The sequence below is a fragment of the Puma concolor genome, chromosome B3 (assembly GCF_028749965.1).
Source record: "Puma concolor isolate L17-30 chromosome B3, mPumCon1.1.hap2, whole genome shotgun sequence".
Lineage (NCBI taxonomy): Eukaryota > Metazoa > Chordata > Mammalia > Carnivora > Felidae > Puma > Puma concolor.
This window is the reverse complement of record NC_141672.1, coordinates 34,321,361-34,346,662: the sequence shown is the minus strand read 5'-3', so window position 1 is coordinate 34,346,662 and position 25,302 is coordinate 34,321,361. Positions and strand designations below refer to the sequence as shown.

At 42.4% G+C, this 25,302-nt stretch overlaps 1 protein-coding gene across 8 annotated transcripts in view; it reads left to right on the top strand.

Moving 5' to 3' along the window:
• RAD51B (RAD51 paralog B) overlaps positions 1-25,302 on the top strand; it is a 647,682-nt gene that overhangs the window by 409,100 nt on the left and 213,280 nt on the right. For all 8 annotated transcript variants that reach the window (XM_086709448.1, XM_086709453.1, XM_086709450.1 and 5 more), the window contains exon 8: positions 6,670-6,766. In XM_086709448.1, the coding sequence (XP_086565574.1) occupies positions 6,670-6,766 (97 nt within the window). The remainder of the gene's footprint in view (positions 1-6,669; positions 6,767-25,302) is intronic.

The following is a 25,302-nucleotide window of genomic DNA, read 5'->3' as shown; positions in this document are numbered from 1 at the left end:
GGCCAGAGGCCTATTTGGTCCCATGCTAATGGCAAAATTGCATACAGTTGGCGAGTGCACCTTTAGAACTGCCACACACTGTCGCAGTTCACCAATGGTGCATGTTATTTCCTGCAACAACCCTGAGATCACTGACAGGATGTCGCCAAGGTTGGGCTGCAGGTGGAAACAGCACACCAGGCTGCTGTTTGTGGCCTCATTACAACTGTCACCCCATTTGAGACCCGGAACCAGCATGTGTTAACCTCAGCCCCATCAGAGCCAGTGGAACAGCATGTTGACAGTGGAACCATAGCTTTTCACGCCTACACAGTAGCCACCAGCTCAGTTTCCACTGCATCCCCTCACATGTGTACCCCTGGAGAAGTAGGCCAAAGAGAAAGCCACCCTACAGTGCTACAGTTTTCTTGGATGTTTATTTTGACCAAATGGCAGGCACAGTTTTACTTCAGTGCGTTTCCTCTGAACTCAGTGGTCTAGACGATGGCTAACATGAGACAGAAACAGTATTATTATCAATCTCTGTATGATTGAGTGTGTGTTTGTGCAAAGCTGTGGAGATTCATTTCTCTTCATCTATGTGGCCTCATACTGAGCCAATATCTTCATCAGGGACTCTCCTACTAAACAGTGTTTCTTGAGCATCGCCTGTGAATTCCACAGTGAAACCTACAACAGATTTTCCTCCAAGTCCATAGTAAGAGGTTTGAATTTTTATCGAGATTTGAAAGTATTCTCACCATAAATGCAAAATTATTTGAAGTTATGTCCCTCATTTTTTTTTTTCCTCCTCTCTTCCTCAGCCACTGCCAATTGGTTCTGTGTAAAACAGATTTCTTAAGGGTAGATGATGAGAAACAATGATAAGGTGGAATTTTAAGTATAACACTCATCCTAACGCAAATTGAAATGTATAACATTTTGGGGGCACCGGATGGCTCAGTTGGTTAAGCGTCTGACTCTGGATTTCGGTTCAGGTCACGATCTTGCGGTTCATGAATTTGAGCTTGTAGGTCTCTGTGCTGATGGCACAGAGCCTACCTGGTATTCTCTTTCTCTCCCTCTCTCTCTGCTCCTCCCTTACTCATGTGTGTTCTCTCTCTCTCCCCCCCCCAAAATAAATAAATAAATAAAACTTAAAAAAATAAATTTAAGAAATGTATGACATTTTTCATAGCAGCCTGCTACATTTAAAGCTATTCATTATACATTTTTTTCTTGACATCTATTATGGACCCAACTCTTTTTAGGTATAGAGAGGTTAGGAGCATTTTCCAGAATTGCACAGCAGACTAGTGACACAGCCAGAAATAAAAGGCAGGCTGCCTGACTCCCACAACAGTGTTTTCTTCAAGTCAAATTGAAGTTTGGTCCTTTTGCCACAAATATTTTGAAAGGAAAATCCCCCACAGCCTTTCAGATTTTCCCAGAAAACAGTTGTCATGCAGACCTTCAAGCAGGCTGGAATACTAAAACCTTATCAGTTCTTTATTCTAGAACTGACAGTTGATATTTATTTTCTGGGCTGAAGCTAAAGAAAAAAATGATTATTTTTTCATAGTGGAATGATTGCTAATTTCCCAGAGCTTGGCAAAATTAAGCCAGGGAATAGTAAAACCAGATCTGTGATGCTCAAACTCCAACGGTATTTGGTCTGACTTTTCCTCACAACAAATACGGGTATCTCTTTTCAATGCTGGAAGCGACAGGAAGGAGTTGGGATGGGGAGCTGTCAGGGAAGAAGCATGAGTCTGTGAGTGTGGGCCTCTAGGCGTGCCCTTGTGGGCGCTTACCCTGTCCCTGCACTGCACCCAGAGCTCCCCACCACCCCTCCTGTCCTCCCCCACTTTCCTACCCCCACCCCATTTCCCTCTCACTCCCTGCTTCTAGGCAGCAGATGGGTTGGGGCAGACACTGTCATGGTTGGGAAGCAAGAGGAGAGTTTGGTGAAAACCACTCCAGGGGCCTTTCTCTCAAGCCTTGGTGATGAAAGGACTCAATGAACCTTAACAATTTCTCACAGGAAAATTCCGGCCTCTGTCTTCTTAAAAGCAGGACATTCAGCGACCCTTAAACAGAGCCAGGATTAAAACCCAGAATTTTTCTGACTTATCCAAGACCTATAGTTTAGGTAGAAAGGCTCGAGCACTGTCCTATCTGGCAATTAGGATCATTTTAGATACCAAAAATAACAGTTTAAGAAAGTGTACCTTGGGCAGATAGACCATTTTCAATGCAAACAGAAGAAAAACTTAAACCATGCCTTCAGAACCTCTGAAAAGCAGAGCTCTGTCATTTTGAGAGTGCTAGGTTTGGCGACAGGTAGGCAGTTTGTGAGCACAGCCAGCCCACGGCCTCTGTCTGTTGCTTGGATGATGCCCTTTCTCTGGCTGGCCAGGGTATCTGGTGCACTGCCTGTTTGCCTAGAGAAACAGGAATATCAGGACAATCACTGCACCTAGCCCCACAGGCCCAATTAAAGTGATTTTGAAACTTGTCTGAATCTCTGTGTTAGATTGTAGCAGGTTTCTGCCAGAGAGTGGGTGGGAGGAAGAAGTGGGTGTTTTTATGGGCATAGAAATGCCCCAGAGGTGCCTCATGATTCCTCCAGACCAGTCTCCCCCTTAAACTCCTGCACACAGACCTGGGTTTCATGAAGAGCTTTAGATTCCAGGCCTTCTGTGGGCCTCAGAAATGACAGCCACATGCATCTGGGGCCACTGAAAATCATGAAGAAGAGAGGCAGAATTCCGCTCAGATCACCTCAAATGCTTGACACTTTGGTAGAAGCTGAAGTTATTTACCTACTTCACTTAGGGTTATTTCATAGCATTCGAATCCAAAAGGACTCTTGTCACAAGATTGGGCTTGTTACAGTGTAGGACTGATAATCTTGTAATTTCTGGACACTAAAAATAATGAACAAAGGAACCTAAGGTCTGAAGAAGTCACCTGTCCTCGGGTCTGAGCTGAGCGTTCTCTCTCCTCTCCTCTGCATGCTGCTGCCTTAGGAGGGAGAGTGGCAGGAGGCCTGCACACCCCTCTTACCTATGCTATTGATCTCAGGCAGGTGACTCTAGTTCACCTTGTAGAAAGTGGGGATTACAAATTTTGCCTCTCACCTGCCCCCACAGAAAGTTGAATGAGGGCATGTGCCATATACTTAGCTCTTTAAAAGAATCTGACTTGTAAATACTGAGTTACTGTTTTGTTGAAAATGAGCCTTTCTTCTGCTATTCTATCCCCAACTGACCATAAATCCATTTTTCGTCACCTTCCGAGAGTCAAATAAAAGGAGCTTCTTTTGGCCTTTGGATCTGACAGTTCTTCACCCTGATTTTTCCAGGGCTGTCTTATTTTCTCTTCTGTCCCCCATTTTCCAGTACTCACCATGGGCTAGAATATACTAAATGGCGACTCCTGGAGTCCCCAGCAGAAATACTTCTAATAGTTCACTGTCAGGTGGATCAGACTAGACACACAGTGGCCCCTAAGGTAGAATGTATTCTGGACCAGGAGCAGGGGGTGTGAGGAGGGTGTAAGGATGAAATAAAACATTAAAAATATAAATAAAAAGGAAGGTACCAGTTATTAAAAGATAACTAAAGACAATCATGAGGACTAACATTTAACCATTTACCTTTGGTCAGGCACTAATGCTGGGGACCTTATATGCATTATCCAGTGTAATGAAACCCTGTGAGTTCAGAATTATCATACCAGAGAGGTTATGAGACTTGTCCAATGTCATACGGCTAGTAAGTGGTAGAACCCAGGGTCTGAACTCCGGTCTGACTCTCAAGTGCTAACCCTACTACTGTGCAAACTGCAGCCACACAAATATAGTACCAAGCATCAGAAGCCCCAAGCTTTCCAATGGAGCAAAGCAGCAGGAAAGCCCTTCTGAAGTGTCAGAACAAATTTTCAGAAACCAGATAGTGTTAAGACTCTGTTTATAAACTGTAGTAGTATTTTATAAGTTATTTTAAGAGTGTAGTTTTCAAGTCTCCAGATTGCCTCAGAGGACAGCATGTCTATAGGCTTCTGCCCAAATCGTGATTATTTGTAATTGATGCTATTTGAAAATGTTTCCATTCTATCATTTTACTGAACACGGGTTTAGAAAACCACAACAATTTAGTAAGATGGTGTGATTAGCAAACCCCTGAGTTTGGTTGCTATGTATCCTTTCAGTGATTTCGCTTTCTGATGCACAATTAAAAAAAAAAAAAAAAGAGGATTATTAGCAAAACCCCCTAGGAGCTGATTCTCTTGCCATTGGAGAGTGAAATGTTTTCTCTTCCATCTAGTCTTCCATTGGGAGTGTAAATTGGAGTGAGTGCCTTCTGAGGGACGTCTGCAGTTTGGTTTTTGGTTCCGCAGAATAGAACTTAATAGTTGGGTATAACAAAACCATCATCTCAGGACAAGTTTCCATTATAGTGGAATGGTAATGAAATTGAGGGGAAAAACGAACTGAATATTTTGGTAAATGGCTTGTCTTTTAACTTACAAGTTTCTAGAGAAGACATATGGTGCCTTTACCTCTTTATTTTCTCCTGTGTATATGGTAACCTGCCTTGGAAGGTAAGTATTCAATATATATATTTTTTCATATTACTATTGCCATATCATTAGAGTTATTTCATTTTCACCAAGCCATCTTATAGAAGAATCCTCTAAAAAAGTAGAGCTTACCTATTTTGATCTCTCAGAAGCTTCACATTTTAAAAAACTAGGGCAGACAGATAACAGTGTTTTGCTTATTGGTAAATAAAACACATGGTATTTTCAGTATCTTATTGACCTGCCTTTAAATAACTGTTATTTTTCTTACTGGTATTTTAACATAAATTCTTAGCAGTTGAATAAAACTTAAGAAGGACTAAGGATTGGTAGAAATGATCAAGTACTGAAGTATATCCTAATGTAGAAAAATTGTAATTCAGTGTTCTCACATTAGATCCAGTCGTCTGAAGCACGTGGCATTTACTAACTTATTAACCTATATATGGTAACAATATATGGCTTCCATTTATTGAATATTTACTATGTGCCAGACATTATGTTAGGTACCTCACATTGATTATCTCACTTAATTCTGGTAAAAATTCTATAAGATAGGTGTGATTTTTACCTATGAATAAATGAAGCTCAAAAGTTTAAGTAACTTTCCCAAGATGCACAGTGTCAGAGTCAGAATTTGAACCCAGTTTTATTAAACTCCAGAGCATATGCCTTATATTATAAAGAGAGAAATGGACTTCATTTTTATTCATACTCCTAAAAATGAACATTTGTTCTTGAAAGAGCAGGCTGTGATTTGACTGTATAAAGCCATTGTAATTGAAGGCATATAGTATGTGATTCTCACCAGTCCAGATGAAAAGAGGCAATACAGAAGAATATGAAGGCAAGGTTAGCAAATACTCAGCAGAAGGCTGCACTGTCTGATCATCACTACAGCATAGCTAGAGACCCACAAGCCTAGCTGACACAACAAAGACCTTGGAAAGGTCATCTTTGCTAATAGAGTACTTCGTTTCTTTGCCTGACCTTGCCATCATGCTCCACCTCTCAGCCCTCAATTAAACTGCCATTGGTATAGGATTTATAATGTGGCCCTGGTTCCTTCAAGAGACAGTGACAGAGGTGTGGCTGAGAAGCTGGACAATAAAGAATAGAGACAGTTTCCATTTCTGTTCAAATTAGGGTGGCAGCAAAATCATAGCTGACCCTCGGGACAGACCAAGACAGTCCAACGAGATGCTTATTCCAGATACTAAATGCCTAGTACCCTTTTCAGAAGGGAGGTTTCCTCTGAGTGACCAAGATGCTCACAGTGTTTATGCATCATGGGAACAAAATCTTGAGAAATGATTGTGGCGTGAGTCATGTTGTAATGTTCCAGGAGAGAATCTGTAGTGTATTCTTCCTTCAGGGTTCTAAACAATATAGTAAACTTTATAAGTGAAGATTTTTCAGGAAAAGAATGGTTTCTTGGCTGAATCAAGTGCCACTGTGTGGCAGTGGATCATATGGATTTGAAATGTCATGAGCCTTATTTTGCATAGGTAGGATTATATTAATTTGTGTTTTAAATACATAGTGAGATTGGAAGTTTTTTGTTGGCGTTCAACGAATTTAGAAGAACAGTGTTGTTCCTTTACAGATGAATCTTATTACAGTTTCACAAATTTGGAACTAAAACTCTGACCTTGAGTTAATAAGGAAGACGCTGTAGGCATTCAAATTTTAAATTACCGCTTTTATTTAGCACTAGCAATGTCTTGGGTTGTGGATATAATCCTAAAAATTGAAGTTTGACAAAATGTGTTCCTATGCATCTTAATTCTCTCTGGGTAGACTTCTGTTACTTAGCTAATATGACAGCACCTCTCAGTCCCAATTTACTCAGCATTGAGAAAGAACTGATTGGTGGTTTAAGCTCTAAAAGAAGCGTGTTTCCCGTTTTCTGTGTTTTCAGTGACCTATAGGTTTTGCTAGATATTCTGGCCTAAAGATAAAACTGATGAAAGTCGGAGCTGGGGTTTTCCTACCTGTGTGCTTATCAGTCCTCCCCTGAACCAGTCTGTCTTTTGAGAGCTCTAATAATTAATTTGCTCTCTTTCTTCTCTCTTCCCCCACCTTCTCCCTGTCTGTTCACAGGTTATCTTGACGAATCAAATTACAACGCATCTAAGTGGAGCCCTAGCTTCCCAGGCAGACCTGGTGTCTCCAGCTGATGATTTGTCCCTGTCTGAAGGTAAGGGATCTGTCCTAGAGGGGCTGAAATCTGACACTGACGTACAGTCCCACGGCCTCTCCTCTCTGCCCCATGTTGCGCGGGGAGATTGGGCTAACAGGCCCTGACCAGTGAACCCAGCCAGAGCCTGGAGGTTTAGCTTAGCCAACTTTCCTGGCATCCAATCCCTTCTATTTGGAGAGTCTCTTGCCCTGTCTCCAGAGGCGAGCTCCCCTTTTCATCTGAGTGAAGCACCCTCATAGACATCCATCACCTCTACCTTGAGCCTTGTCACAGCTCCGTAGGTTGCTTTGGGTCCTTAGTACGAGGGCTGGCAAACTGCTGAGTGGCTTGGTTCTTGAGATTGATGCTCACAGGTTGGCTTTCCTGGTGGTCCCATGGCAATGTAGCCTTTTGCTGGTGCTGGGTGCTTTGGGACTGGCTGAAAGTGTATACCGGCATCATGTGCTAGAGATGGGGCATTCCCAACCAGCTTTACATAAAGATTAAGAAAAACTCTCCACGTCGGTAAATCTGCAAACTTTTCTCCACCCTCCCATGCTAGCAAAGGTCAGGCTGGCTATGGTTTACGTAGCAAGGGGAATTACACCACTGAGCCAGTGGGTGGTTTCTAGTTTTATTGAAAGTTCTTATGTGACATTTCGGAGCTCTGCTGGTTGTGGGCTGGATAAATGTGCATTAGCTGTGACAGATCCCTTTGCTCTTCCATTTTCTGCGAAGTCTTCATGAGGGAGCAGATGGGACTTGCAGGCCTGGTGAGGCTCCTGACTGCCAGGTGGTCTTGCATGGATTGGCCGCAGTTTACCATCTCAAGAATTGGAAGGACCACAGCCCTTGCTTCTCGGTGTTTTTCAGAGTGAAAACTAATTACTTGGGGGCAGCTGGGTGGCTCAGTCAGTTAAGCGTCTGACTCTTGATCTCGGCTCAGGTCATGATATCATGGTTCATGAGATCAAGCTCCGAGTGGGGCTCGTCTGTGAGGAGCCTGCTTGGGATTCTCTGTCTTACTCTCTCTCTCTCCCTCCCTCCACTCACACACACACACTCTCTCTCTCTCTCAAAATAAATAAATAAACATTTAAAAAAAAAACCCTAATTACTTATTTTTTAAAGTTGTAAAATGCCCTGCATCCCCTATTTCCACATTCAGTGATGTTTCATCTCTCCCCCATCACCTGGACCGAAAACCCGAATCGTTTACTCTTTTTCCCTCCCTGCACTCCTGTCATCCAGTCTTCTTGGCTCTTCTTTCCAGATAATATTTTTTCCTCTGTCCCCTGTTCTTTGTAAATTTTTTAAAAAATGTTTATGGATAGTATACATTTTTTTTAAGTAGGCTCCATGCCCAGTGTGGGGCTTGAACTCATGACCCTGAGATCAAGAGTTGCATGCTCTACTGACTGAGCCAGCCAGTCACCTCTTCTTTGTAATTTGTATTGTGATCAGCTGACTTATTAAACTCACAGTTAGATTATTTTTATAGATCCCAAAACGGCCTCCCAACTCTAGCCTCACTGCCATTTCCATTCTGCCACCACCAAATTAAACTCTCCGAATCTGGCTTCCTTTTACTGTGTCACTTTCCTACTCAGAAATCTTGGAGTTGTTTTAGCTCATTTCCTGAGAATGGGCTTAAATCAAGAAGTCACTTTTAAAATATTCAGGAATTTGTGGTTTGTTAGCTTGAAATCAGCCAGGGTGGAAGGATTTACACCATGGGAATCAGCACATGCTAAAAATCAGGATTTTTTTGCTTTTCTTCTCTTTTGTGTGGATCAGTTTCCAAAATACCACTAGAGACAGTTAATGCTTCCTTACCCCTCACAGTCTGCCCTTTTCTTCCTGTTCCCCTTGGTTCTTGCCAGTGTCCTGGGTGAACTCCTATGCCAACCATGTTGACTTTCTGCCCACCACTCCCCACTCCTGTCTCCATGCCACTGCAGAGACAGCATGTTCCATCTAGAATAGCATTTCCCTTTTTCACTTCTACTGCTTCCTTTCTTCCCAAATTCCCTGACCCCTTCAAGATTTATTTAAAGGCCACCACTTTCACAAAATCCCCTTGTTTGTTCCAGTCTGCACTGGTCTCACTCCTTCTTCCTCCTCTGTGACCCTTCTACCTGTTCTGCTTTCTAAAGAAAAGGTCTAGGAAAACTAATTTAACTTTTCATGTTTTCCTGACTAGATTGGAAGATTAAAAAAAAAAAAGACTTTTTTTTAATGTTTAGTTTTGAGAGAGAGAGAGAGAGAGAGAGAGAGACCCAGCACAGAGCAGGGGAGGGGCAGAGAGAGAAGGAGATAGAGAATCCGAAGCAGGTTCCAGGCTCCGAGCTGTCAGCACAGAGCCCGACACGGGGCTCAAACCCACTAACTGTGATCTCATGACCTGAGCTGAAGTCTGATGCTCAACTGATTGAACCACCCAGGTGCCCCTAGATTGGAAGATTTTTTTAAGGGCACCGGCTATCTTGTATTCTTTTTGCATCTATGGTTGTGCCTAAGTGACTAGAAAAGTTCTAGGCTTATAGTAGGCAGTAAATAAATGCTGAATGGATACCAAAGTAAATACTTTGTAAACAGTAACCATGAGACTCACACAAAGCACCTGATTAAAAATTGTGATTTATTTCACACACACACACACACACACACACACACACACACACACACACACTCATTTAGTCAGCCTTGAGGAGAAAAAAAAATTTTTGTTTCCTTATTTAAAAACCAGCAGTGGGGGGTGGGGTGGCGGGGCTAGGTGGCTCTGTCAGTTAAGTGTTGGACTCTTGATTTTGGCTCAGGTTGTGATCTCACAGTTCATGAGTTTGAGCCCCATTTCAGGCTCCATACTGATGGTGCAGAGTAGGCTTGGGATTCTCTCTCTCTCTCTTTCTCTCTCTCAAAAGAAATAAACTTAAAAAAAACAATAAGTAATAGTACTTTGCTTTGTCTTGGCTTTCTTATCTTAAGCAAAGAAGAGGATGGGGCGCCTGGGTGGCGCAGTCGGTTAAGCGTCCGACTTCAGCCAGGTCACGATCTCGCGGTCCGTGAGTTCGAGCCCCGCGTCGGGCTCTGGGCTGATGGTTCAGAGCCTGGAGCCTGTTTCCGATTCTGTGTCTCCCTCTCTCTCTGCCCCTCCCCCGTTCATGCTCTGTCTCTCTCTGTCCCAAAAATAAATAAACGTTGAAAAAAAAAATTAAAAAAAAAAAAAAAAAGAAGAAGAGGAACAAAACAGATACAACGGAAATTGTTTTGGGGCTCCGGTGTAACTGCTTCCAGAAAATGGTAAAGGTGTGTTCAGGGCAAGGGGAGACTTACCCGCTCATCCTTTGACAACTTTTTAAAATTACGAAATCCTAGGGGCAATGGAAATAATTGATTTTTCTAGAGCTTTCCTTTGTATAGCTGAGCAGGTAAAGAGGCTATAGAAATATTTTTTCCTGAAGTCTATAATGAAGTTCCTTACCAGTAAACTAAAATGGACAATTTTCCTAGAACATTTTCCTAGAACATTTATACCTACCTATTCAAATACATTGCAATGGTTGTTAATGCCACTATGATTAATAGGTATAAATTATTTTGTTGTCTCCAGCATGCCGTGTATCAGCTTTGACATTGTGTTATTAGCTCTGTGATCTTGGGCAGGTCTTTTGATAACTTGGGTTTTTTTCTATTAAAGGACAGGCTGGATAAATACAACATTGCTGAAGTCTTTTCTAGCTCTACCGTTGTGAGATCATGATGTGGGTCTGAAGATCAGGAGTATTCACTTGTTGATGGGGTTTTAAAATTCTGATTTATGGTGTGGGAAGAATGGCCTTGTATTTTCCTAGATTAAGCATAATAGAAAGGATCTTCAGGAATCTTAGCATTGATACTTTGGCATACTTGTAAGAGCCTCCTCTCCCCACATTGCTCTCTCCTGACTCTAAACAATTCCTGTCTTGTCTGTCTCTTGCCCTCTCTGCCTCTCCCCCACACAGACCTATACACAAGAAGATGTGTGTGCAAACTTGTGAGAGTGAGAAACACACCAATGGGGTGAGCTCAGGGTCCACCCTGCCCTGTAATAGATTTCAGCTGCAGAGCAGAGGGCACGGCTTAAACAGTGCTCCCTTGAAAACGGTTGTAGGGTGAGAACAAGCGGCCAAGAGCAGCCAGCGATAAAATGATCTGAGTTGACCTAAGGGAAATACCCAGCAGGGGCCAATTCAGGGAAATGAAGTCCCTTCTGCTCTGATGCAGAGCAGGGAATGAATATAAGTGACCTGGCCCAACTGAGAGATCTCTTCCACCCCAGCGGATCCTGTACTATTAATATCTGCCAGCTGCAGGCCCAGAGCATCCCCCTGCTGAGATCAAAAGAGCCCCTATCTTAGCTGGAACAAGGTCATCTTCACAGAGCTGTAAAAGCAAGCCCTGACTGGCTGCAAGGACCTCTATGGGGGAGGAGAAGTCAGGAGATGGGGAGGTGCTCTCTCACGCTCCTTTAATCTCAGCTGACCAGCTGTTGCCCTCCCAGTGTTTGTAAAGTTGAGAGTTCTTTGTTTTTGTGTTGCTAGCTTTTTTCCCCCCCCTTACTAAGTTTGTGGCTGGCTTGTTGCTTGGATCATGTTGATGGAACCATGTTCACTGCTTGGGTCCATGGTATGATTCCCTTCATTGGGGTTTCTTCCACTCTTGAATTATCCAGTTCCCAGGTGGGAGAGCCCAAGAAGAGAGAAGTGGACCCCAGAGGTCAAGGACTTTCTCTGCATTGCTCCTGCCCCATAGCATTGTGCCTGGAGAAGGAAAGAGAGGACAAATTGAATTTTCCCTATTTTTTTAGAATAACTTCTCATAGGTACAGTGTGCTTGTCAATTTTCAGCCTGCCTTTCACAAGCATTATTTCATTCTGTGGGGAGAATGGAACCTTCAAGACTTATGCAAATTGACCAAAAATCACCGCCCTATGAACCTAAGGGTGGAAATCCAGATTTCTGGTTTTATAATCTACATTGTTCTCAACCAGGCTCTGTGAATCAAAGTATTTTCCATTTTAGTTTTTTGTTTTGTTGACAGAAACTCAGGCAACTAGATTATTACGAAGTCGAGTGACTGGTTATTGACTAGGTTATTGTGACTGTTCTGTGGCCAAGGACATGTTTCTTAGATGCCCTTGCCAATTCTTCCTGGTGGTCATCGAAAATAATAAGAGTGACTGGATCTCAGTCATAGGGAATATCCCTTTTCCCCATACTGATCAGCAGAGAAAGGATCTAACCGTCCAGCTGGCCCAAGACTCCATGCGCTATTCTAAAGTCATCTGGGATTTGGGCAGAAGGACTGGGCTCCTGCCACACAAGCACAGTTGGTAGGTGAGGTTGACGTATGGTGACAGTGGCTCCTGTGCAAGATTGAAGCTCTGTTCAACCTGCACCATTGGCTTTCTCTCCTCTGAGGACTTAATGGGATAGCAGTAACTTCAGTGTGGTGACACAGCCCATTTCAGGAGTCCCAGACAGCTTCATGGAAAGGAAGACATGATTAGGCTGCCATCCTGGCATTTCCAGCGTCTGGCATGTTAGTATCCTCTTATCAGCATTAATAGTTTTTGACAGATAATAGCACTCGAAAACTAAAAATTAAAAGTGCATGGATGGGTAAAGGAAAGAACTTAAGAGAAAAAGTGGTACTTACTACAACCAAGAGTGGTTTCTAGTTTTAGTATTGGAAGCCTTTCTATTCCAGTTGAATTGATGGCTGATTTCATGTGCAAGAGAAAGTATTTTGGGATTCATACTCCTCAAGCAACCATCCCTGCAAAAAGCTGGAGTCCCTTTGAAAGATTATATGCAAGTGCATGGCTTGTGTCTCTTTTAAAATAAATTCAACAAGCAAGAGCAGCTCAGAATGGTTGGGGCGAATCAGGGACTTATGGTTGTGAAAGAAGCAAACTTCAAAGCATGGTATGAATTTTCAAGTTTTATTTCCACTCTTGCTTTCCAGCTGGATCTGCTCTGGATTTACTGCAGGATGTTTGAAAATGTGGCTCCCTGCTAATCTCAGACAGTTGCTATGATCAATGGTTTCTTTCATTTCCGATAAAAAACACTGGTGTTTCTGCTTAAATTGTGTGTACTTTCAGCTTTATTATTATAGTTGTAATTTATTGTCCAGCATTACCCAAATTTGTAATCCATTAACCACAGACTTTGGGGTTGGTTGGTCAAGTTAGCAGAACTCTCTCCATACTTTAGCTCCAAGGCCCTCCACAGCCCAATCCCAGACTAAGAATGTGCACTGGTTGGGGTAGGACCATGTACAAATGAGTCTGAGTGGAGCAGCCTTAAAAATCCACTTCTCAGGGGTATGGTGCAGGTTGGCTGTAATTATTGCTTTGAAAACGTAAAGTGTCACCGTGTGCCTATGAGGTTAACATTAACAACTGTGATCAGCATTGTTAACATTAACATATCTATGTAGCATTTTAAAATGTCCTAAAATGATGAATCACTTAAACCACCTCAAGCAACTGAAGCATGAAGGAGAGAAGGGAATTACTCAAAGGCCACACAATAAGCAAGTGGTGGTGGTGCTGGTGCCAGGAACAGAAGTTAGAGCCCCTCCCATGAAAGCCTGGATTTGGATACTGTTGCCTCTTAGGAGTGCGTTTTGGATAAAAATGGTTAAGGGTCCTAGTGACCTTTTGACCTTTTATCCCCAAGCCACAGGACATATATCAACACATACAACCTCACATACTTCCATTCACAAGGGACACACCACACCTACCCATGTCCCATCCTCCCTGGTATCCATGGCACTTAGCTGAATGTATATTACTTCCAACAGCTGTTCAGATGCCACGAAAGGCCTAATTTATAGAAAAAGATTAAAAGCACTAAAACCCTGTGGTGTTTAGCTAAAGAAAGCCTACTTATTATTATGTGAGGTAGGGGCAGCTAGAGTTGAGAGAGGATGGACACAGCATGCAAAGGTCTGACCAGCTGTAAATCTCAAAAGGGACAGGAGCTTGTTAAAGATGTGCAGCAGGGAGACCAGGGAGTGACAGGACCAAGGAAGAGGGATCAGTAGGAGGAAGGGAACACTGAAGTGAGTCACCAGGAAGTGCTTCTTGGTCAGGAGCTCTGTTTTGCTAGCAATAGTTTGCCAAAGAGAGACACATTGGAAGCATGAGGTACGTTACGATCAAATTAGATGAACGTCAGAGAGCTTTCTTGGGGGACGGTCTTTGAGGTGGTTCATGGGAAGGCTGAGCTAGATATTTTGAAAATATTTTACTCTTATCCACAGACTTCTTCACTACTTAGGATTTACTGGCTAATTTCCCAGATCTGCACATGTTCCTGTTACCATCTCAGTGTCATGAAGGCAGAAGGGACAAGAACACCAAAGCCAGTCTTGTCAATTGCTTCAACTACAGAGATGATGGGGCCAAAAGCCCAAGAATGAGATGCTGGGGAGTTGGGGGGGTGTGATCCCAGAGGGGTTCAAATTGGAAGGATTTTCTGAGGTCAGATTTGTGTTTACCATCATCAAAGAGAATTCTATACCAAATATGAGAAGCCTCTAGGTCAGAGATCATAAAGAAGGGAAGAATGGCTGGTTTCTAGGAGTGGTGCCCAGAGGATAACTTAGTTTGCATCGTAATGTGGCATGAAAAACCCAGAATGCATTTGTGATCTTTGCTAGGATGTGGGGAGGATTATAACAGGGTCTAGCAAGGTGGTCTAGCCCAAGGATGGTCCAGCTGATCTCTGACCTAGGTTCAGTTCTCTCTGAGGGCTTTGCTTTTCTCCATTTTTCAGATAAGCCACTCAATAAATACTGGTTGGATTAAGCTGCATTTCATTTGGTCATACTGACATTTCCTATGCAATAGCTGAATTCCTGCATATATTAGCATAGTTTTAGAGCTATGGCCCCTCCAAAAACAACTTTTTTGGCTCAATGAAGAGACTTTCAAGTGCCTTCCAACCTGATGATTTTGTGAGTTGTAGAGCCCCTGCTATATGCACTATGTTAATGTTATAGGAAATTCAGAAATGAGCAAGATATGGTCCTTGCCCACAAGATATTTACAGTGTAGTTTGAGAATAGTTCTAAAGGAGAACATTATTAGGTAGAATGTGTGTGGTGCTTTCAGACAAGACGGTGTGCACCAAAGCTTCCAGGATTTAGGAAGAAGAACACATCTCTTTCAGCAGAGGGGAATCTGAAGGGTCCAGGGAGGAAAATATAGGAGATAGCACTTGAGGGATAGAAAGGATTTCAACAGGCAAAGACGAGTAAAGATCAGGAAATGCTATGAACTAAGGCATTAAGTTCAAAATGGGCCATGTCCTGCCCGTATCTCCTGTTACTCTCCCCCCTATCCATTCTAGCCTCATAGCCCACACTCTTGTTTCTCACATTCACCAAAGTGTTTCTGCCTCTGCGCTTTTGCATTTGCTATTCCCACCGACTGGAGCACTTGTCCATATCCCCTCCTTGGCCTCCTTTTTCACTACATTCAGTGTTGCTCAAGGGTCCTCTTCTCAGAGAAGTTTTTCTTCACCTCTCTATCTAAGATGGAGCCCCTAGCCCCATCCCATCTTCTTCTTTCTTCCAAGCCTGCTTTAATTTTCTTCATTGTCCTTATCACTACCTGACCTCATATTATAAATTAACCTATGGGTTTACTGCCTGCCTCCTTTGCTTTCATATAATCGCCTCAAGGGCAGGACTTTGTCTTGATCACTCCTGTATTCTGTAGTTCCTGGAGAGTACTCAGTAAATCTGGGATCTGTGTTGTAAGAAAATGCAGGATATGCTGGGAAGAGGGCAAAGGAGCCTCATTTGCCTGTGGTGGTCATTTGTAATAAATCTAGAAATGGGTTGGGGCCAGACTTTGAATGCCAGACTGAATTTAGATTTTATGCTAAAATGATCATAACTATGCACTCTCAAGGTTATCTGGATGAGATGTGTAGGATGGTTAGGGATAGGGAGATTGGAAGTAGGGAGACAATGAACTCATTGAATATCTAGGGAAGTGGAGCATCCATTGTGTACCAGCAACTATACTTAGTGCTGAGAATACAGAGATGGAAAAATGACATTCTAGATAGAGGGCATATCATTACCAAAGATATGATGGGAAGAGCATGGTCATGTGAAGAGGTGAAATAATTCCTTATGACTGGGAGTATGGGGGAGGGGGGTGGATGTAGGAGAAATGCAAGGGATGAGACTTGAGAAGTAGGCAGTGTGGATCGTGGACATCTGGCATGCCACATTAGGGAGTTTGTGACTTTTCCCAAAGCCCCTGTGAGAAGAATGTGAAGATAATCCATTGGCAACACGTCATTTCCTCGATCAACATGATTGATGAGGCTTATTTGAGTGGCTGAGAATGTTTCTCTTTCCTCCCTTACAGTTCCATGTGCATCCCTTCCAAAGCCACATGCTCAATCAAAGAAGATGGACGATCTTTCCAGATAGAGTAGTGCTGTTCTTTAGTCAAGGATATAGAGTGGTTGTGTTTCCATACCAGAACCTCTATTCCAGTGGTTCTCAAACTTCAGCATGCATTAGAATCACCAGGGGTGAGGGTGGGGTGGGTATTAATGTATACATTGCTGGGCCCCCACTCCCAGGGCTTCATTCAGTCAGGAGAGGGGCCAGATAATTTGCATTTCTAACAGATTCTCATGCGTTGTTGATACTGCTGGTCTAGGGACCATACTTTGAGAACAATTCTTTATTCAGTGAGTTTCTTATCTGTGTTAGGCACCAAGAATACCAAGATGAATGTGTCTCCATCTGAGCTCCCAAGGAGACTAGTTAAAGAACTTTGTCTGACTGAGCAGATATCATTATAAGTTTGCTTCTAAAAACAGGTGTGTGTACCTCTGTCAATCCCATCAGTCACATCCATTCTCAGCATCTTCTCCTTCTTCTTTATCAACTCATTGCTATTACTTACCTATTGCTAGTCTGTGCTTTTGAGCCAATACATTGTTTAAAAAACAACAACAACAACATTTAAAAACATTTTTTTCCAGTCTCAAATAACCATCTGATTCCTCTTAAATTTTTTTTATATCTACAGTCAACCCTAGAGTTTCTCTTCAGGGATGCGATAGATCTCTTCTATTTATCTGGAATCTACTACCTATTCTAAATAATTATAATCCAGTGAGACGTGAGGCCTAAGCTTACTTATATTTAAGTCACCTCCTATTCAGGGACATGTGACCAGCACTTAGCACAAGCTATAGCCCATGGTCAGCCATCATTTACCACTGCTTAAGACAAGATAAACCAGAGAAGCCAAGACGGCAGCTAGATAACTGAAATATGTGTACTGGAGAATTCTGTAAGTTCAGTCCTTTCCACAATTTATGATATGCTGGAACAAAATTACTCCCTACCTTCAGGAGACGGTCTGAGTTTGATGGGTTAAATGCAGATGTGTGCGTGTGTGTATGTGTGCATGTGCTAGGGAGGGGATTCTGTGTTTCAATGGAAGACAGTGAGGTCTTTCTAGATTGTGATGTTGATTTTCTTAACCATGTTTTCTAAACTAATAGACCCACACAAACATCTAAGAGAATCTAAGTTTTTTTTGGAAGTATTACTTTCAGCCATAGAGGATGGATGATAGCCCAGCGGGCTAGGGATTAAGGGGACAAATTTCGTTTTGTTTTTAAATACAATATATAGATGAATGAGGCTAGAAGCAAAATAACTTAAGTGCTTCTAAGTGACAAAAGAACATGCCCCCCCGAGATAGAATAATTGAAATATTTAAAAGTAGAGCCCAGGAAACAAACCTCAGTGAATAAGTGGTTGATGGAGCTTAAGGGGTAGATCCAAGGCCCAACCAGAAAGACCCACCTTGACCTTTCAGGGATCAAACTGCAACCAAGGAAAATAGCTTGTACTTTCACAAGATGATACAAAACTCAGGTAATCAGAAAAAAGAAAAAGAAAAAAATCTTGTCTTGTGGTCATTAGAAGGTAAACTCTTTGGGACCCTTGGGTGGCTCAGTCAGTTAAGCATTGGACTTCGGCTCAGGTCATGATCTCGCAGTTTGTGAGTTTGAGCCCCGCATCAATCTCTGTGCTGACAGCTCAGAGCCTGGAGCCTGCTTCAGATTCTGTGTCTCCTCCTCTCTCTGCCCCTCCCATGCTCATGCTCTGTCTCTCTCTGTCTCTCAATAGTAAATGTTAAAAAATCTTTTTTAGAAGGTAAACTCCTTGAAGGTGGGAATCTTTGCCTCTTTTGTTCGCTACTGGATCATCACAGCCTACGATAGTGCCTGGTAATAGTAGTTCCTCAATAAATATTTGATGAATCAATGAGGCACCTACGGCTGCAAAGTAGGGGCAATCAAAGAATTAGCTGAAGCTTTAGATGTGTACTTACCTTAAAGAAGCATGAAACTGCTATTGTGATTTTTCTCACTGGACATACATATATGCTTTAAAATTCCTCTAAAGTGTGTTCAACTTTATGTACCTGCACTGAATATGTGTGATAAATAACATTAGGCAATGCAGGGAAAGTGTCAGAAGGGAAAGAATGGGAGCTTAATAACTCTGTTTTTGAAGGGGAACTCTCCCACATTGACATCAGAGTGGACTGAAGTAGTTTAGTCTGATATACAAAAAGGATGTTTATTAGGGACCTACTGTCTACTAGGTCCTGTGCTAGGCAGATGCTAAGGGCTAAAGAGCTCTTTACAGAGACAAAAGCTCTTTACAAAGCTCATAGTCAGGAGGGGGCAAGTGTGATGGATGAGTAAGTGAAGTGTGCTATGATGGCTGTAGGTGTAGGATATCACTGTGGAAAGCATGCATGAGTCCTGGTTTGGGGATGGAAGCTCTCTGGGAGAGCTTTCCAGTGAGGAGACACTTGAGATGGATCTTGAAGGATCAGTAGCAGTTCCCAAGAGGAGAAAGAGGTTGGGAAGGGGGCTCCTGGCCTAGAGAAAAGCCCATGTAATGGACTAGAGGCAGGTGCCATAGGGGACCTATGGGAGGGGTGCTGTGACTGGCACAGAAGAGAGTGGCATGAGGTCTGTCTGTCGCGATTGGCAGTGGCCAGGTTGTGAAAAGTGTTACCCATCACACTAGTCACTTTGCATTCTTTCCTGAGGGTGATGGGGAGCCATTGAAACAAGGAAGAGGCAGGATTATTTTGTGGTTCAAAGAGATTTCTCAGGGAGCAATGTACAGGTTACAGGGAATGGGGATGAAACTAGAGAGCTTGGATTTTGATCTCTTTGAGGGGAATCACTTTTGGGTGGGAATGGAAACTTTGCAATTAACTTTAACCATTCTAAAGTCTGGGTGGCCAGATCTGGTTTTGATTTCTCACCTCATCAACCTGGGAGAGATTTCTTTGGTGCATCAGGCTTCTGAGTAGCATCAGGTGAGTCTTCCATTTATCGAGGCATTTTATAATTAGAAATGGCTTATCTGGGGGCGCCTGGGTGGCACAGTCGGTTAAGCGTCCGACTTCAGCCAGGTCACAATGTTGCGGTCCGTGAGTTCGAGCCCCGCGTCGGGCTCTGGGCTGATGGCTCAGAGCCTGGAGCCTGTTTCCGATTCTGTGTCTCCCTCTCTGTCTGCCCCTCGCCCGTTCATGCTCTGTCTCTCTCTGTCCCAAAAATAAATAAACGTTGAAAAAAAAAAAAAAAAAAGAAATGGCTTATCTGTAATTCTTTGTTAGGTGGTAAGAGAAAATAGTAAATTATTTAAATGGCACTGTGGGAATTAATCAATGTTTTCTGCTCTTTTTGCTAGTGATAATAATATTGAGTGTTTAATATGTACCAAACTAAGCATGAGAAATCTCAGCCAATTTGTGGGGTTCCATTATTGCCTCCATTTTAGCAACAAAGACACTGAAGCTTGGAGCATTTACATAAGCTGCTGATGGTTAGCTAACTAGTGATTAGCATGGATTCAAACCCAAGAGTCTGGCTCCAGAGTCTGTTCTCTTGACCAGTATATTATACTCAGTTCTACAAGATGCTAATACAACTACCCTGCTGAGTGTATGATCATGTATTTCTGCCTGCCATTGTCAGAGTTGAGTGTCCCATGCTAAGTGATATGATAATTGTGGCCACTTCTTTGTAGGCTCCCTGAAATCTGTTTACAGACAGACCTTAGAGCAGAGGTGTTTTTAACAGTAGATAAGGCACTGCATTTCAAATTAGGAGACCTGTGTTCAGCAACCAGCTCTGCCACAAACCACCTGTGTTATTTTGAGCAAGTCACTTAACTTCTCTGGGCCTCTGTTCCCTCGGCCACATATTGCATTAGGTGATGCCTTTGTGAAGTTTCCTTCTTTGAGGGGCAAATTGATACTTCTTTTTCAAGTTTCAGACAAACTTCTCTGTTTCTCCTTTAAAGATGAACAAAGCAGAATGGACTGAGGGTTGATGGGGGCTGGGGGAGAGGGGAAAGTGGGTGATGGGCATTGAGGAGGGCATTTGTTGGGATGAGCACTGGGTGTAGTATGGAAACCAATTTGACAATAAATTATATTAAAAAAAAAAAACAAAAAAAATTAAAAAAAAAAAATAAAGATGAACAAAGCAAACCCCAGGCTGGACCAAACCCTCTATGAGCATTTTAGCACATCTCTTTGTCACTATCACTATTATATTGGTTATGTAGAACAGCAATCTTCACATTTTTTTTTGAGTCCACAACTCATGGTTTTTAGGCACACGACCCCAAAATATGTAAAACTGCTATCTCTAAAATGTAGAACTACTATACTATTATATAAAACACACCAGAAATAGAGGTTTTAAAAAATGAAATAGATTCAAACATTTTCTTCCCACATCGCAATGAGTTATCATCTATATGCCTGCCACTGATGTCATGGGGACAGTTCAAATGTATCCCCTCCTTTTCATTGCAAAGCTCCTTACTGTCCCCAAAAGAATGAGAATCAACCTAAAACTTGAGCATTGGCTCCATTCTTTCAGTTGTTCATTCATTCACATATGAAGCATCTATAATATAAAAACTTGCTAGGTGTTCAGGGGATAACAAGAATAAGATCAGGGTTGGCCTCTACCCTCTAGAACATAAAGGTTAATTCTAATTTTTGTCAGCCTTATCTTGGAATCCTAGAATTCCTGCATACAGTAATGGAGCCAAACCTTACATCTAAACAGGTTGTATGTATTGTGCTACAATGGCTAGGACAGGAAAAGATAGGAAAGCCCAGCAAAGAGGTCCACACACAGTGAAAATCACACTGAGCATAGCACTTGGTGAGGTACCAGGATGTGAGAGGCAGATTGTAGATGTGTGGGGCACTCATGGAGAGGAGAGACCATCAGGACCTTTGGGTGTCTTGGGCCACCATCTTAGGGTATTAGGACACCATGAAGATGGACTCCCTGACCATTCTGTCCTGAGTCACAAGGTATGCAGGGCCCTATATCAGCCAACAGACAGCCTCCATCACTCATAAAACTACAGGCTGTAAATCAGCCCCATGTTTCACTGAGAACTGGCCCGGATGGCCAAGGTAGCTCTGTGCAGCTTAGCACCTGTGGTGGGTGACTGTTTTTTTTGGCCAGCTGTTTCATGAGCACCACATCAGATAAACTGCACTTGGTTCCTATGCTCACTCCAGACACAAACAATTAAGCACATCCTGCTGGAATAGTCATGTTAGGGAACCTGGCTTTCCTGTGCTGATCATCTGGTTTTCCTGTCCCTCAGGGTCAGAGTTTGGAGATGCTGTTGAGGCAACCTTGAGAAAGCTGTTAACCCTTAAAGGGGGTTTAGCTGTTCATCAGCAAATATATTCAAAAACGGTTTGCAGCCAAAGCCTTACCATGTATGGCAGTTTTCAATAATTATCAAAATCATGATTTCATTAATTTTGTCCTCTATTCAGGGCTGGCTTAGAGAAGTAGGAGATTGCAATTAATGGATCCTTTTCTGGTTTTGTAACCAAGTTGCATTCTCAAGTTGAGGGAACCACCTTGCACTTCTTAGTTTATTCATCTGTGTATGGGGGTAAAGGTACCCATGCCACCAGTGAAATTTCACAAATGAAACCTCATGTAGTTGGGTTCCCAAGTTCATGAGAAATCCCTTTTCTTCATGAGAGTGCACAGATCAGCCGAGACTAGCATGACTAATTCTAGAACGAGTCCAAGCCGAACAGCTCTCTGGAGGAGTCCTCTGCAATTAGTATGCATGACCCACTAAGGTCTTTGCCCAACTAGCATTGGGAACCACGATGGGCATGGCTCAGTGTCATCTTGATATTCTGCCCTACTGATAAACACTCCTGCAGTTCTAAGTGTATATGCAATTGGTGATGAGCAGGTGTTTGTGAAATCTTTGAAAACATGTAAGTTAGTAACGCTATCTCTTTGGAAAGACATACATCCTTAGAGGTGAAGTTCCAGGGGAAGGGCCTGGTGGAGAAAGAGTGGGAGTATATGTTGATCACTGGAGGACAGCTTACAGTATGCCAGGCAATGGATTGCGCCATCAGGAAAGGAATCTAGAAAGGTGAGGAGACTCGTGAGAAAGAAAGTGACTTCTGCTGACAGATCACTGTTGTTCAGACTCCATGAGGATGAGAAAGGAAAGCCAAAAACCTACATGACAACTTCTTTGGGGTTGGAAAAAAATATTGATTTTTTTTTCTAGCTGGAATTTGACAGGGTCAGTTCACGTCTGGGTTTTCAGCACTTAATACAGGGGCCTTTTGTCTTGGGAGGCGGCTGGACTGGTTTTTCCTCCAGGCAGGTGCACAGAGGGCGTTTATTGTAGCCTGAAACACAAACACCAAGCCCCTAGGCCCTGATCCACACACTCTCCAGTGTGGCTCAAGGAAATAAAGTGAACAATGTCTCTTGCAACAGGCTAGCACTGTAAATACCACTCCTGAATGAAATATTTCTTAAAACTTTGTATCCGTAACTCGATCATCTCTTAAAACTTAATTATATGTCAGGGAAAAGGAAGCTATTGGCTCCTCCAGCTGTCCAGGTTGAACAAGAGCGCACAATGGAGCATATCCGATTCGCGGCCTTGCTTAGGTAATCAGATTAATATCTCCTGAATTGAATTTACCCTTTTGATATGGAGTCTTACAGCTGCCTTGTTTCACATCTCAAATTCTGACAAAGCTGTGCGGCCTTTGAGTAATTTCCCTGAAATCTATATGCGGGAAGCCTGTTCTCTTTCGAGCACTTTTTGGGACTTGTACCAATTAAATCTGTTTCTGGCACACTTTTAATGGCATACTTTCCCCTGAGTCAACAACTGCTCCAAAATCTGAGGTCATTTGTTTAATTTAAAAGCAAAGGTTATGAAACAACCATTTCAGGCTTCACCAGCCAAGCCCCTGTGGCTTTGAAAGGGGTGATGAGACAGGGGAAAGGCTAATAAACTGGATTTCTTACACACAAAATAAATTAATTACCGTGTTTCTGTTAAATCAGTATCAAACCAGGTTTGTCCACACCCTCTCTGCCAACCTGGCTGTCCCTTTCTCTTCAAACACACCCCCTTCTTCTGGGACTTTCATCCTCACGATTGAAGTTCACCCTCTTGCTGTTGTTCTTGCAAAACAAACATCTGGAGTGGATTTTTGTCAGCTGGAGTTGAGAGAGAACTGTAAATGATGCGATGATTTTTTTTTCATCCTTATTAAATTTATTTATAGCCAGTCTGAGGCCAGGAAACATGTTTTTAAATGGCTAGAGCCCTTGATTGGAAGTTCTCAAGGAACACACAGTGGATGGCATTTTTCCCCTTGCCATTTTCTGAATAATACAAGGATAAAATTACATAATTCCCCATTTGGGTGGTTGGTTTTTTGGGGTGTTTTTGTTTTTGTTTTTGTTTTTGTTTTTGTTTTTCCTGAAGAACCCTTCATTAGGACATTTTGTACGTCAGCATTCTTCCATTGTATTAGCTTATCCAATATGCCTTTCTTTCCATCAGTGAGAGAAAAGGGAATGTAACTTGCGGGATATTTTTGAATAATTACAGTGATAGAGAATGAGTTGCTGGTCATGTGAGACATGAACCAATGGCGTGGGTCTTTTCTTTTGCCAAAAGAATACAACTTGGATCCAATTCCCACCTTTTCCACTTCACAACCTCTAAAATCTTAAAGCTGCAAATCTTAAAGAATCCCATTCATTTTCTCGTTATTTAAGATAATAAAAGGCTCCACAAGGGGCTTAGGAAAATAATTTATAAAATACTTTGCTAGACCCTTAGACCTTATTAAATCACAATGCCTTGGGGTTTATATAATTATTTGAGAAACAAAAACATTCTAGAGGAGGCTAAGTCCTCCTCTAGATGATGATTTTTTTTTTTTTTTTTTGAGATCCCTTCCACTTCTATGATTTGAGATGATTCTTTGATTTTCTTTCACTGTCATTAAAGAAGAAGAAGAAGACTGTTTGGGAATGAGGTTTGTTACCCACAGGCATTTTCTTGTCCAGAGAAGAGGCTGTTCTGCTTCCTGCCACCCAAGCCAGTCATTCCTCAGCCTGAACAATAGGGTTTAATGTTCTCCATCTTGCTAAGCATTAGTCTCTGTTGTTATGAAAGTGAATTGAAACCAAATGCACTTTCTATTGGAAAAGCTGCTATTGATCTCAGCTCATAGACAATCCTGAGAGGGTGCTTATAAAACAGAGGGAAAAATCCTTGCTGTTGTATCATAACCCCAGTTATCTCCCTCCCAGGCCTCTGAACATATCTCTGATGCTGCATCGTTCGATTTTATTTCGTTCCTGCCACTTGAAGATTGGTGTTCCATATTTAGTTCTTGGAAGTGTTCACAGATTCTTTAGAGAATTATCTTGCTAATGGACTGGGAAAGCTATTCTTACAGCAAGACCCTTCATTAACTAAGAGGACATAAAAGATAGCTCGTGTTCTCCACCAAGAAAGACAGCTCTGTTTCATCTGTCTGATGGGGAGCGTTTGAGACAGAGCAGCCTCATCACATGTGGGTTTCTGCTGCCCACTTTCCAGTTATTAAAGTAGAAGCCGACTCAGTGGCACTGGCCTGGCAGAGAAATGAGCACAGTGAGGTCATCACTCATCACCGGCTTCATGATGCAGAGGGCCATGCATTAGAAAATAGCAGGCCCAAGGGGAAAGAGCCATTGTTTTTTAGTCAGGAGAAAGGAGAATCACAGAGAGGTAGAAAGAGGTAAAAGGCAAAGACCAAGCAAGCCAGACACTAAACAACACTGCATCTTCCAGGAGCCAAATAGTGCCTGCTAGATTTAGCTTTCATTGTATTTGGAGATGAAAATCAGAGGGTAGAGGAAGGTACCTGGAGAATAGCACTGCAGGGCACTCCATGCTAGGGGCGTGGATTTCTATGTCTGCACTTAGAATCTTCCACAGTATTTTCCTAACAATAATAATAATAAAGATTGTAATGACTTTTATTAAATCTCCCTAAAGAATGCAATGTAAAATGTTGCAACTTGTGGTAGAGTCAGGATCCCTG